At 39.0% G+C, this 15,000-nt stretch overlaps 2 protein-coding genes across 4 annotated transcripts in view; both read left to right on the forward strand.

The window, feature by feature from the left end:
- The window catches only part of LOC138027670 (lactadherin-like), an 86,050-nt gene extending 79,589 nt beyond the window's left edge, over positions 1-6,461 (forward strand). Inside the window, exons 2-4 of one of the 2 annotated variants that reach the window (XM_068875234.1) lie at positions 815-1,183; positions 2,283-2,611; positions 3,587-6,461. In XM_068875234.1, coding sequence (XP_068731335.1) covers positions 817-1,183; positions 2,283-2,611; positions 3,587-3,739 — 849 coding nt within the window. In that variant the 5' untranslated portion in view covers positions 815-816 and the 3' untranslated portion in view covers positions 3,740-6,461. The remainder of the gene's footprint in view (positions 1-814; positions 1,184-2,282; positions 2,612-3,586) is intronic. The other variant, XM_068875233.1, reaches the window with a different exon arrangement.
- Positions 6,462-6,849: 388 nt separating this feature from the next.
- The window catches only part of LOC138027673 (lactadherin-like), an 8,420-nt gene continuing 269 nt past the window's right edge, over positions 6,850-15,000 (forward strand). The window contains exons 1-5 of one of the 2 annotated variants that reach the window (XR_011127494.1): positions 6,850-6,952; positions 10,878-11,246; positions 12,315-12,640; positions 13,719-14,170; positions 14,370-15,000. The exon at positions 14,370-15,000 is cut by the window's right edge and continues 269 nt beyond it. Coding sequence is in view for 1 of the 2 variants with exons in the window: in XM_068875236.1 (XP_068731337.1) it covers positions 10,880-11,246; positions 12,315-12,640; positions 13,719-13,871 (846 nt within the window). In the remaining variant the exon portion in view is untranslated. Of the gene's footprint in view, positions 6,953-10,877; positions 11,247-12,314; positions 12,641-13,718 lie in introns of both variants that reach the window. The other variant, XM_068875236.1, reaches the window with a different exon arrangement.

Raw genomic sequence — 15,000 nt, forward strand, 5'->3', positions numbered from 1 at the left:
GTGTCGAAAAAAGCGTTATCTCTTTCCAAAATAATTATTTGGACGTCGAAATAAGTTTCCGCCATACATTTTCTTACAGCGACTTGCATTGTTTGCCCCTTTGCAACCCCAGAACCCCTTGCGCATAAACAGGGATCCGATTACTGGCAACTCATTCATTGAAGGCATAGCGTTCTCCGTTTTAAACACTCGACAAACAAATATGGTAATTCAATATGTGTTTCGCTCTTCAAGCCATGTGAAAACAAAGGTGCATTTTTACATCTCGATACGGTCTAATTTTTGACGGTATCACAAAAAGGAACCACGTATTAAAAATGACTAAATTTTACAAAGCTGACGATTCGGGCGTTACTCCCTTGTAATATCTGCTCCGGATGAAGGAACGACCGTAACACTTGAAAATTCCGCATTTTACTTTGTACAATTCGGGTTATACTGCCAAATTCTCATGTTTCAAATCCGTTTCGAGCAGCCATCGGAGAAGCACCAGATGTTCTTTAAAAACTAACCGGCACCGTTAGAATTTATAAGAAGAACGTGGGAACCCTACTATAAATTCTCAATTTTCTCTTCTTCAAACATACCATTATCAATCCTAATTAGTTGTTATATATTTTACTTGACGACTCAGAATAAACGCGAAATGACTTCCATAACGCCAAGTTTTATATTCAAATGCCGTTCTCTGCTCAAACGCCTTGTGCCGGACTTTGACCGAAGCTTTATGAATCTGAATCAACATTTACTAGCGCCCTATAATAAAAATACTCTACAATTGTAAGACTTTTAAAATTGTTCTTTGTCGACACAGGAATGAATTTTGCCGTGATATCTCTACTCATTTACTTGGTGTTGAGGTCAGAATTTGCGACTTCTTGCACAGCAACTTACTCCGTGCGGGGACAAGTTCTTCGAAACCACACCATCAAGGCAGAGACCGCAGACAAAATAGAAGATTGTATCTTGCGTTGCATGGCATATCCCGGATGTACGAGTAGTAACTTTTATCGTATAAGCAAACGCTGTGAACTGAATGACAAGACGCATGCATCTCACCCAGAAGACATGAGCAGCAATCCATATACCATATATATGGTGAACACTTTCCGACCTATACCTTGCAAAACTCAGCTCGATTGTGGTATGGATTTGATGTGCACACCGTCTCTGATTTGCGAAGGTATGTCATGCCCAAAAATGAAGTAATATGGACTTTAAGAAATATAGGACGGCAACGTCGACGAAATGTTGCCTTCAAATATAACTTTGCACTATGGTAAGTCTTTCGCGAATCACGTCACGTGATTCAATGTGGGCGAATTATCCTAAAAGTAAATTGATACGAGCGCCGGATTTCAGAGTAAGATTAGTGTGCGGAAGGTTCATTTGTTATGCTCAAGTTGTCGTCGAAGCCTCATTTCATGTCGTTGTTATCTAAAGTACCACAAAAATATGAAATAAAATGGGTGCCTCACGTGCAGCACAATGAATTTGCCTCGCTCAACCAACGATATTGTTATTTTGAGGCTGTTAAACGACTGACTTGATGGACATTAACCGACAGACCGCGTAATGAGCTGAAGTGGATTACAGTAACAATTTGAGAGCCTAATCCATGTGTACGTGATGACGTAATTGTTAAGTACGATTGGGAAATTTGTGAGGTGTACTTCTAGGCATCTTAATATTTGCGTGGAGTGCTCGGAATCCGATGTAATCTTCGGGAAGGTTAAGCCTATCGGAGTTGTGATCTTAAGAGAATCAAGTCTATGAGGCCTGAGTAAAATACATTTCATTAAATATTCTTGTTCACCAACTGAACTGAAACAACTATACAGGAAGCCTAAAAGACCATTGTCATAAGAAAGTTGCCGCATTATTATGCTTTGTATTTTACCAAGAGGTCTAGACAACAGGAGAGACATGTTAACTTTTAAATACAAAACAACGATTTTCAATGTTGCGGAGCAACATGTTTCGGCAGAAACTCCAGCGTTGCTCAGTGCAAGTGTTACATGAGAGGTAAATCTGAATATAAATATCTGACAAATCTTAATGAGTACAAATACAACATAAAAATGTATAAAGCGTTCAAATTACTGAGATAGGCTTGAATAAACAGGTTCAAATTATTGATTAAGGAAAGGGTTTTCTCACAGGATGTGAGTTCGAGTTCCAGCTGGCGATTGCTTTCACGTAATTGATCATGCTGACACACGCGGCTTTCCAGCTCAAGGTTACCGTGAAGTCCTTAAAATTTTTTATCACTCTAACCACAGAATGCCGCAGTAATCCGCTTGGAATGGAAAGTAGGGCCATACCTAACTCAGCGGTGACAGCTTCTTCAACATGGGGAAGTGAACATGAACCCTGGCAAGCCAGGCTCAACAATGCGGCAAAAAGTCAAAGTACTGGCTCTTGGTCAGCAAGAACAAATGCCGTTGGACAGTGGTTGCAAATTGACCTTCGCAAGGAGACAGTAGTGACAAATGTAGCCACACAGGGGAGGCCTCATGATTCTGCTCTTCAGTGGGTATCTTCTTACAAAATTCTGTTGAGCTTGGACGGAGCAAACTGGAATGCGTATCGAAGCGATGGTTCTGAAAAGGTAAATGTCGTTTGAAAAAGACTGTCCTCAAAACCATTAGTAGAGAAATAAATAACTTATTCAGGAAAATATTGCTAGAGAAAAGAAAGTTTAAAATACAGTACTGAGATAAAAAAAGGGACCACTATGATGGCGGTTTCGCTGTTTTCAGGTCGTAAAAGGGTTAAACGAAAAACTAAGAGCTGTACATGAATAGCTCTCACTTACAACATTCTTAACAACTCGCACTTACGCCTCTGTAGTGAAAGAGCGGAAAAGGGGTTGGAGGGGAAAACTGGTAAGGATATAACCATATCACCTTTGGCAGAACAGTGATTCCCACCTTGTTCGTATTTGCCGGCTTGGCCAAATTTCTCAGCCGTATGCTTTTCGCGTTGCCTGTGCATGGGTGGCAATTTCTTAACCGCATGTGAAAAAGACGTCCAAAGCGTTTTCAAATTTCAATCCATTGTTTATCGTTAACTGTTTAACTGTGGATGACGAAAAATAGTCTCACTTTGTTTATAACGTTAAGTGATCACAAGACGTTTATACTATTCCTTAATTTTTTTTCGCGAATTGGAAAGAATGATAGCCTCATCTAAACACGAGGGGAAGTTGGGAGAATTCGAGACAGTTATGCATACCCAAGACGCAGTCGAGGGTCCAAGACGTAGTCGAGGGTTTGCATAACTGTCGAGAATTCTCCCAACTGCCCCGGGTGTTCAGATGAGGCTGTGGAAACACGGAAAAAAGTCCTGTATTGCTTTTATATATTATTTCTCAAAGATAAGTCGACAAATGAAGGAAAATGTTGGGTTTTTTTCTTCTAGATTGAAACAGATTTTCTTGATACACGCTCATATTTCCTATCAGCCAATCAAAACGGGCGTCTGACAACCAATGAGAGTGCGCGTACTATCCTAATTATTTTGTAAAATAAATTAGCAGGCCACTACTGGGACATAATTGACATAGCTAAATATTATTTTCCAGGTTTTTACGGGAAATTCAGACATTGGAACAATTGTCTCGCACAAGTTGGTGCCAAGAATTACGAGCAGATATGTTCGCTTTTATGTAATGTCGTGGCATAACCACATATCCATGAGAGTTGAGCTGTATGGCTGTGTTATTAACGGACCATAACTTTTCATTAAATTGCAACCTCACTCTAGTGAACGAAAATCTGTAAATAACCTACCACTCATTGTATGGAGGTTAAGCCGTGTTCTTTGTCTGTCTTTCGTAAGAATTTAGTCAAGTTTTACAGTAGTAAATCGTACGTTATATTATAGAAGTAAATTCTACGTTAAAAGGGGAAGCAGCGCTGGCGCAGTGGTGAGAGCATTTGCCTTTCACCGAATTCGACGTCATATGTGGATTGAGTTTGATGGTTCTTGTTCCGAGAGGTTTTTCTCCGGGTCTGACTCCGGTTTTCCCCTCTCCTTGAAAACCAACCTTTGATTTGATTTGATTTCAGTTTATTTGTAGTCTCCCAAATTAGTAGAGCACTCGGATAAATAACCTTGAGACTTAAATAAAGTGATTATATTTATTATCATTCTTTCATAACATATTTCAAATGGCTGAGATGGAACTTGTGTATGATTATTAACCCCGGTGGATGAAATGAAGACATTATAGTTTTCCGATGGTGACCCGAGGATACTCGGAACACTCGCATTTTTCCGAGTATCCCCAAGTCACCATCGGAAAAAAACAGTATCATCTCTTCAATATATTTAAAGTGCCCCTGTGATCAAAACATCAATTCTTATTTTTCTTTGGATTTCGAAACTATGTTAACTAAACACTAAGCGAACAAAGTTTTTAGCTTTCATTTCAAAAAGACTCCTGTTTATTTTAACTGGAATTTTACAATTAATGGTCAGCCATTACGAACTTTAAGATCTTGACAGAGCTGGATCGAGGAAATGACGTCAAAGGCTCACTAGTTTAACTTGATGCCATGCGTGTGTACGCCGCAGAATTATTAGATCTAAACGGATCCAAGGCAACTGGCGTGGACGGTATTCCCCCGAGGCTCCTGAAAGCGTCTGCTCCTGCTTTGGCGACCCCTTTGTCTCGTTTGTTAAATTATTGTCTCGAACAATCTTGTTGGGTTAGCGAGTGGAAATCTAGCAACATCAGTCCAGTTTTTAAAAAGGGATGTGAAGTTACCAAAGTTAATTATCGTCCCATCTCAATTCTACCCTGTGTATCTAAGATTTTTGAACGAATTATGTATAATCAACTGTATTATAACTACTTTGTTTCACGCCGTCTTCTCTCCGACAGCCTGTCTGGCTTCTTAAAGGGGCATTCTTGTTGCAAGGCACTGCTGAAGATCACAGAGGACTGGAGAGAAGCATTAGATGAGAGACAAACAGTCTCTGCGGCGTCTATAGATCTGAGTAAGGCGTTTGACACTATATGCCACTGCCTCCTGATAAGAAAGTTAGCGGCATATGGGCTTCTGGACCACTCCATTCAACTGATCCGCTCTTACCTTATTAATCGTAAGCAACGAGTCAAGATAGAGAACGCTTATTCCAACTGGCGTGTAGTCCAATGTGGTGTCCCGCAAGGATCTCTTTTGGGACCGCTTTTGTTTAATATATATATTAATGACATAACCCGTATTACCAAGAATATGGAATTGAGGCTCTACGCAGATGACACAACCGGTTATGCTGCTAGTAACTCACCTAGCTGCGACCTTGGAATTCTACATCAATAGTGACCTGGCGAGATTATCACATTGGCTTGAAGATAACTACCTCACCATCAATGCCACTAAGACGCAGGTTATGATTGTTAGCAAATCCAACTATAACTATCAGCTCACTCTAAAGTCAAATAATATTCTGACTATCGATGAACTTAAGTTGCTGGGAGTGACGATTGACAATAAGCTCACCTTTTCTTCACATATTAAATTGGTTCTTAGTAAAATTCATGCAAAAATAGCCGCCTTGCGCAGAATAGTGACGCTGCGGTTAAATTATATAAGTCGTACACTCTACCTCATTTTGACTATTGTAGTCCTCTTCTAATAGGGATTAATCAAACTTTCTCTGATAAGTTAGAAAATGCCAATTATTACGTACTTAGAACTCTCTTCAATCTACCTAAGTCTATTAGTTACGAGCAGTTCTTGTTGCAGTATAATTTAGATTCCATTAAGCATAGGCGCATGGTCCAAGCTCTGACACTTGTGAACAAAAGCTTTCCTAATAATTGAAGTAATATGTTTAGAATGAAAAACTGTGTTTACAATCTTTGCAGCAATGGTAGCAGACTCGATCAGCCGACCCCCAATACTGGTTTTAAACACAGATCTTTTTCGTATATTGCGTGCCGCCTCTGGAACAAGATACCTTTGCATGTTAGGGAGGCCCCAAACCTTAAGAATTTTATGGCCAAACTAAACAAACTTAAGTTGAGCCAGGACGAGTGTCGCTGTAATTCTTGCTCTAATTAGATGCTATTATAAATTTATAGTATGGATAGGTAATTTTATTATAGATTCTTAGTCTAGTATTTTCTTAATTTATATACTAATGTAGATACACGTACATTTTTGTAACGAGTCTTTTTTAGGCTCATCAATGTCACGTGTTTAAATAAAGTTTTTCAGTTTTCTTTCAGTTTGTTCGGACGGGTATTAAAGCTGTCTCTTGTGTAAAAGTTGTCACAAGCCTCTAAAGGTGTTTGTTTCAGAATAAGGTGACGTTTCTACTAAGGATTATGCTAATTTCTGACGAAACTCTATTAAGCGGCCACTGGGCCGGCTAATATATAGAGGTTTCACTGTAGATCGTACTTAACGAAAGAATATGCTAATGTCGGCACATGTGTCATGACAAATGATGGGCACAAGCTTGACAGGTAGGTATAAAAAATGCTTTAATAGTACTTGGGAGTAAGTTGTTAGTTGTTAGCGATTGCTGTTGTTACAGAGGCACATTCGAGGAATAAAGAAGAGTCAACCAAGAGTGTTAGAGTTGATTTCTGTTCCCCCAAAACGTTTTCTCTAACAACATCCGGCTTCAAATCTAATGACACTGGTTTGACACTTTTAAAATGAAATATTAAAGTGTCATTCTCTTTGGACTCCGTCTCATCAGTTGCTGTGAAAGAGAACCTCTTTAAACAGGCTTTCTTACTTCCTCTCATTAATAATTGACTGAAAATAAATCAACATTTTTATACTGTTTACTTAAAACTGCGAATAGACAAAACATCTGGAGAAACGTTGGTATACAGTTGTTGCCATTTGAGCGGTTCGACAAATCTTCAGATCAGTTTTGTGTAAAAACTTCTCTACCAGGCCTCTCTGTTGCTGATTATAACAAAGTAAGCTGTTTGTTGAATCCTTTTAAGATTTCCTTATACCAACCTGTAAATCGAGAGTACACTTAGAGTTTGTGTTTTTTTATAAGTGCTTCCTAGTTCATAATGTGTTTTTACGGCATGCACCATAAAAGATAGGGTTCGTCACATTTTCAGAAAGAGCAGTTTCATCAGTAGTGTATTTCGCGGAGTAATTAATCAACTGAGTAACAAGTCACAGTTTTACCCGAGTTTTCATCCTGTAATGCGAAAATGTGATGCGTTCAGTATTAATTTTTCAGTGGCCGTCTCACCACAACAAAAGTTTGTTAAACTAGCCGGGCTATACCCAAAGATCATTAGGTTGTGAATCAAGTAATCAAGTAATTAACGGTTAATACACGAAATTTAACGTTAAAACTCTTCATTTTGCAACTTTTTGGAGTCCGGTCATGAAACCATTATCAAGCAATGCAAACGAGTGAAATTTATACGGACACAACTATAACATACATTTAATTTTGTCAGAAGGGATCTGCCTGAACATTTAGGGTAGTCGAATTTCTCCATGAATATCATTTCCAGAATCAAGCAAATTATATTTCTGTTTCAGTTTTCTGGAACACTAAACTGAGTTCATAGATTTTAGATTATCAAGCACAAATTAAAGGCATGTTTGTTCTTTACGAATGCTAAAGGACAGTTTTTTGCGCCCTATTTGACACCGCTCACGGTGGCGATGTCTTGTATTTATTATTGACCAACAAAGCTCTCATCCTAAAAACTACGTTTGAATTTATCCACAAGCTCATCTTCAACAGAGGAAGTTTAATCGATTATAGAAAGAGCTTTCAATGAACATATTTTAAGCGCGGAGAATTCTCTCAAGTAGCACCTTCTGAAGAAGTGCAATTTTGAGGTTCTCCCAGGGGGAACAAGAGAACGTAGCTAAAATTTTATAAACTAAGGAACAGGGGAACAAAGACATATCTTAGGAAACAAGGGAACATAAGCCATTTAAGGGATCAAAAAGCTGAAAACAATTTTGGAAGTACATTCGGGAACAAGGGAACACAAGCAAATCTTTAAAGGAACAAACACCCCCCCCCCCTCCCCCCGCCGGACTCAGAGGTCCTCAATTTTAATTAATTCAGTACACTAAATGAAAGAAGGTTAACCGGTTCCTAAGTAATCTTGAGACCATCTTTACCAGAAACGACTCAAGACCATATAACCTTCGAAACTTGGACTTTGATCAGTATTCTAACTTACAGTTAGGAGTTTAAGAAAAGACGACAGCTACGGCAACGATAACGCTATAGAACAGTTATATGATGGTTAAAGGTGGAAGAATAATCTCTGCAAGAGCAGCAAGCATTTTAGCACATATTTTCCGGTACTTTGCATAACAACGGCGTTATGTTATGTTTAACGCTGGATAGCTTGTGGGGTCGTGCACAAATGAAATCATATCAAACAAGAGGCTCTAAGTAGCCTATACTCATGCGCTGCCAGGTTATTTGTACTTTTGTTTACAGTTTAATAATAATAATAATAATAATGATGATGATGATGATTATGATGATAATAATAAAAACTTTATTGTACACCACAAAAAGAGGTATATAGGTGTTACAAGAATCTATTTGAGAGAAGTTGCTCTTTATCATGTGAGTTCATTGACCTATGTTTTACAGATATTTCCGAGTCACGGTAGAAGCAAGCGCTGAGACACACACACTTCAGGGGCAAGTTAATACCCAAGCCATTTGTGGGTTGTGGATTGTTTTTCCCAACCACATTGCCTCCGTTTTTGATCTGTTTAGTTCCAATCCCGAACAACTTTTAAAAGCCTCTAATTTCTCAAAAAGTTTTAGAACTGAATCTATGTCTCGCACGAAACAGGAGGTGTCGTCTGCATATTGTGAAAGCTTATACTCCTTCCCCTTTAGTTAATATTTATACTCATTATCGCGGACTGGTCATTTCTTATCGAATTTGCTAAAATTTCAACAGCAATAGCGGTTAAGTTTGTTTTGGAGAAATTCTTAAATGAAAATGCTACCAGAAAAAAATACCTTAACGATCTATAAAAAGAAATGACGAATTCATGCTTTTTTAGCTGTAGGAAAGGTGCTAACAATATTGTTGCTGTCAAGAAACTTTTAGTGTAATTTCTGGTGTGAAATTTGCAGGAAACCTAACTACTTTTGACCTCTTCATGTCTTCGATCGTACGGTAAAAACATTTGGGCTAAACTGTCATGTACGGTAGCTGTTGTGTATCATTTTTGCATGGAAAACCACTTGTCAAAAATACTTTTTTCAAATCCTTTCCCCAAAAAAACGCTGAAATGATGAATCTCAAAAAACCGGACTTAGATTTAATCCGAAGTATCCTCCTCGAGTGTGGATACTTTGGATTCATGATCCGTTTTTGGATTTTGCCCAAAAAAACGCACCCTATATGTTAAATTTAGAGGCACGCTGTTCCATCCGAAATCTAATGGCACTGCTTCAGTGACATTTTTTAAATGGGAATAATATTAAAACACCATTCTTTTTAGATTCGGTCCCACCAGTTGCCGTGAAACGTGCTTTCTTCGGCTTTCTTCTCATAAATAATTGATCAAATGTTTGTGCCTTTTAAAACGACAGGAAAACACCTTGGCAGTTGTTCCCGTCTGTGCGGCTTGAAAAATCTGAAGATTTTTGTATCGAACTTCTCTCTACCAGGTCTCTCTGTTAGTGATTATAACAAATACCTCAGCGGTCGCGAGTGCACTCACTGAGACGTTTACCGTTAATTGCTCGGTGCCCATATTGAAACTCTCAGACCGATTTATTCCGTGATAACCTGACAAACTTTGAGTATAAGCCGGTTCGTTCAACAAACTTCTGTTGTGGTGAAACATTGAAAAGTTAATTAATCAGCGCGTCTTCGGGCTACAAAAATTAGGGACTTTAAGATCAACGACGCGGTCGTCAACGAGAACGCCACGAAACAACTACAATATCATTGGTTAAAAGAGGAAAAATAATCGTGCTGCACGTGCGGCACGCATTTTAGCAGATATTCGTGTGGTGCTCTGCACAACAACGACGTGAAATCACCAAATTTGAGGTTTTGACGACAACACGAGCGTTCAAATGTGAATCTTTCATTCTTTACTTTTGCTCTGAAATCGCTCACGGTACCAATCTATTTTCGCCCACATTGTGCGACATGAAAGAGACGAAATTATAACAAATAACTGTGCAAAGATATTTTTTGAGGTGACGTTTTCGTTGACTTGGCCGTCGCAGATCTGAAAGTCCCTAAGGCACTCCATGAGATATCTCGGCCCCTTGTTGTAGTCAAAACTGGCCCAGTAATGAAAGAAATGTAGACACAACAGCAGCTGCACCGCATGCCATTCACGTAAAACGTAGAATAACTTTGTCACGAAATTTCGTGCTGGCAGCCACGTATTTAAAATGACTAAATTTCACAAAGCTGACGATTCGAGGGTTACCCCCTTGTAATATCTGCCCAAGACGAAGGAATGACCAACACTTGAAAAGTCCGCATTTTACTTTGTACAATTCGGGTTATACTGCCAAATTCTCGTGTTTCAAACAGCCATCGGCGAAGCACCAGATGTTCTTTAAAAACTAACGCCTTTAGAATTTATATGAAGAACGTGGGAACCCTACCATAAATTTTCATTTTTCTCTTCTTCAAACATACCATTATCAATCCAAATTAGTTGTTACATATTTTACTTGACGACTCAGAATAATCGCGAAATGACTTCCATAACGCTAAGTTTCATATTCAAATGCCGTTCTCTGCTCAAACGCCGGACTTTGACCTAAGCTTTATGAATCTAAATCAAAATTTACTAGCGCCTTGTAATAAAAATACTCTACAATTGTGAGACTTTTAAAATTGTTCTTTGTCGACACAGCAATGAATTTTGCCGTAATATCTCTACTCATTTACTCGGTGTTGAGGTCAGAATTTGCGAGTTCTTGCACAGCAACTTACTACGCGCAGGGACAAGTTCTTCGAAACCACACCATCAAGACAGAGACCGCAGACAAAATAGAAGATTGTATCTGGCGTTGCATGGCATATCCCGGATGTACGAGTAGCAACTTTTATCGCATGGACAAACGCTGTGAACTGAGTGACAAGACGCATGCGTCTCATCCAGAAGACATGAGCAGCAATCCATATGCCGTATATATGGTGAACACTTTCCGTCCTATACCTTGCAAAACTCAGCTCGATTGTGGTATGGACTTGATATGCACACCGTCTCTGATTTGCGAAGGTATGTCATGCCCAAAAATGAAGTTATGTGGACTTTAAGATAAATAGGACGGCAATGTCGATGTAAAAAATGTCACCTTCAAATATAACTTTGTACTATGGTACGTCTTTCGTGAATCACGTGGTACAATGTGGGCGAATTATCCTAAAGGTAAATTGATTTCAGATTAATAGTAAAGTGTGGAAGGTTCATTTGTTATGCTCAAGTTGTTGTCAAAGCCTCATTTCATGTCGATGTTATGTAAAGTACCACAAAAATATGAAATAAAATGGGTGCCTCACGTGCACCACAATTAATTTTCTTCGCTTATTTTGAGGCTCGTTCGCCGCCTAATATGTTAAACGACTGACTTGATGGACATCAACCGACAGACCGCGTAATGAGCTGAAGTGGATTGACAATTTGAGAAGCTAATCCATGTGTACGTGATGACGTAAATGTTAGGTTCGCAAGTGCGTTCGGGGAATTTAATATTTGTGTGGAATGTTCAGAATCTGATGTAATCTTCGGGAAGGTTAAGGCTATCGGAGTTGTAATCTTATATTAAGAGAATCGAGTCTATGAAGCCTGAGTAAAATACACTGATTCTGGTGAATATTCGTACACCAACTGAACTGAAACAATCATACGGGAAGCCTGAAAGACCATTGTCATAAGAAAGTTGTCGCTTTATTATTCTTTGTATTTTACCAAGAGGTCTAGAGAACAGGAGAGACATGTTAACTATTAAATACAAAACAACGATTTTCAATGAACATGTTTCGGCAGAAACTCCAGCCTTCCTCAGTGCAAGTGTTACATGAGACGCAAATCAGAATATAAATATCTGACAAATGTTAATGAGTACAAATACAACATAAAAATGTATAAAGCGTGCAAATTACAGAGGTAGGCTTGAATAAACAGGTTGAAGTTGTTGATTAAGGAAAGGGTTTTCTCACAGGATGTGAGTTTGAGTTCCAGCTAGCGATCATTGCTTTCACGTAATTGTTCATGCTGACACACGTGGTTTTCCAGCTAAAGGTTCAACCGTGAAGACCTTAAAATTTGTTATCACTCTAACCACAGAATGCCGCAGTCCACTTGGAATGGAAAGTAGGGCCATTCCGAACTCAGCGGTGACGGCTTCTTCAACATGTGGAACCGCACATGAACCCTGGCAAGCCAGGCTCAACAATGCGGCAAAAAGTCAAAGTACTGGCTCTTCGTCGGCGCGTAGAAATGTCGTTGGACAGTGGTTGCAAATTGACCTTGGCAAGGAGACAGTAGTGACAAAAATAGCAACACAGGGGAGGCCTAGTGATTATCATCTTCAGTGGGTATCTTCATACAAAATTCTGTTGAGCTTGGACGGAACAAATTGGAATGCGTATCGAAGCGATGGTTCTGAAAAGGTAAATGTCGTTTGAAAAAGACTGTCCTCAAGACCATTAGTAGAGAAATAAATAACTTATTCAGGAAAACATTGCTAGAGGAAAGTTTAAAATACAGTACTGAGATAAAAAAAGAGACCACTACGATAGCGGTTTCGCTGTCTTTAGGTCGTAAAAGGGTCAAACGAAAAGCTAAGAACTGCACATGAGTAGTTCACACTTACAACATTCCTAACATCTCGCGCGCACTTATATCTATGTAGTGAAGGAGCGGAAAAGGGCGTGGAACAATGATTCCCACCTTCGTATTTGCCCGGTTGGCCAAATTTCCGTTTCTCCGTATGCTTTTCGCATTGCCAGTGCATGGGTGGCAATTTCTTAACCGGCGCATGTCAAAAAGATGTCCAAAGCGTTTTCAAATTTCAATCCATTGTTTATCGTTAACAATTTAACTGTGGATGACAAAAAATACTCTCACTTCGTTTAGAAGGTTAAGTGATCACAAGACGTTTATACTATTCCTTTTTTTTTTTTTCGCGAATTGGAAAGAATGAGTGAATGACAAAGCAAGCCCCCCGATAAAACTTGTTTCATCTTTACAGCTCGACCACGCATATATAGTGGTTCGCTGCGACGTCAGAATCTACCGGAAGACAGACATATTTAAGCAATAGAGGACGTTTTCCGTGTTTCCATAGCCTCATCTAAACACGAGGGGAAGTTGGGAGAATTCGAGACAGTTATGCATACCCAAGACGCAGTCGAGGGTCCAAGACGCAGTCGAGGGTTTGCATAACTGTCGAGAATTCTCCCAACTGCCCCGAGTGTTTAGATGTGGCTATGGAAACACGGAAAAATGTCCTGTATTGCTTTTATATATGATTTCTCAAACATAACTCGACAAATGAAGGAAATTGCTGGGTTTTTTCTTCTAGATTGAAACAGATTTTTTTGATACACGCTCTTATTTTCCTAACAGCCAATCAAAACGGGCGCCTAAGAACCAATGCGAGTGCGCGTACTATCCTAATTATTTTATAAAATATAGTAGCAGGGCACTACTGGGACATAATTGACATAGCTAAATATTATTTTTCAGGTTTTTAAGGGAAATTCAGACATTGGAACAATTGTCTCGCACAAGTTGGTGCCAAGAATTACGAGCAGATATGTTCGCTTTTATGTAATGTCGTGGCATAACCACATATCCATGAGAGTTGAGCTGTATGGCTGTGCTATTAACGGACCATAACTTTTCATTAAATTGCAACCTCACTCTAGTGAGAGTGAGGTTGCACAAATCTGGTAAATCTAACCTCGCACAAATCTGGTAAATAACCTACCACTCATTGTATGGAGGTTAAGCCGTGTTCTTTGTCTGTCTTTCGTAAGAATTTAGTCAAGTTTTAAAGTAGTAAATCGTACGTTACTTTATAGAAGTAAATTCTACGTTAAAAGGGGAAGCAGCGCTGGCGCAGTGGTGAGAGCATTTGCCTTTCATCGTATTCGACGTCATATGTGGATTGAGTTTGATGGTTCTTGTTCCGAGAGGTTTTTCTCCGGGTTTTTTGCTTAATATGAATACATGATGCAGCAGATAACCTAGTAACCTTTGTGGTTGTCTTAGTTGGTGTTTATAGAAGAATCCGCCTTACAAGAAGGGGTTTCTCTCTACTAATTAAAACATTCATTAATCAGTAGGTAGTCGACGTCATATGTGGATTGAGTTTGATGGTTCTTGTTCCGAGAGGTTTTTCTCCGGGTCTGACTCCGGTTTTCCCCTCTCCTTGAAAGATCTTGAAAACCAACCTTTGATTTGATTTGTTTTGATTTCAGTTTATTTGTAGTCTCCCAAATTAGTAGAGCACTCGGATAAATAACCTTGAGACTTAAATAAAGTGATTATATTTATTATCATTCTTTCATAACATATTTCAAATGGCTGAGATGGAACTTGTGTATGATTATTAACCCCGGTGGATGAAATGAAGAGATTATAGTTTTCCGATAGTGACCCGAGGATACTCGGAACACTCGCATTTTTCCGAGTATCCCCAAGTCACCATCGGAAAAAAACAGTATCATCTCTTCACTATATTTAAAGTGCCCCTTTGATCAAAAAATTAATTGTTATTTTTCTTTGGATTTCGAAACTATGTTAACTAAACACTAAGCAAACAAGGTTTTTAGCTCTCATTTCAAGAAGACTCCTGTTTATTTTAACTAGAATTTTCCAATTTAATGGTCCGCCATTCCAAACTTTAAGATCTTGACAGAGCTGGATCGAGGAAATGACGTCAAAGGCTCACTAGTTTAACTTGATGCAATGCGTGTGTACGCCGCAGAATTAATATACAACACGGGAGTTTTGGGCTTTCAGA

The sequence above is a fragment of the Montipora capricornis genome, chromosome 12 (assembly GCF_036669925.1).
Source record: "Montipora capricornis isolate CH-2021 chromosome 12, ASM3666992v2, whole genome shotgun sequence".
Taxonomy (NCBI): Eukaryota; Metazoa; Cnidaria; class Anthozoa; order Scleractinia; family Acroporidae; genus Montipora; species Montipora capricornis.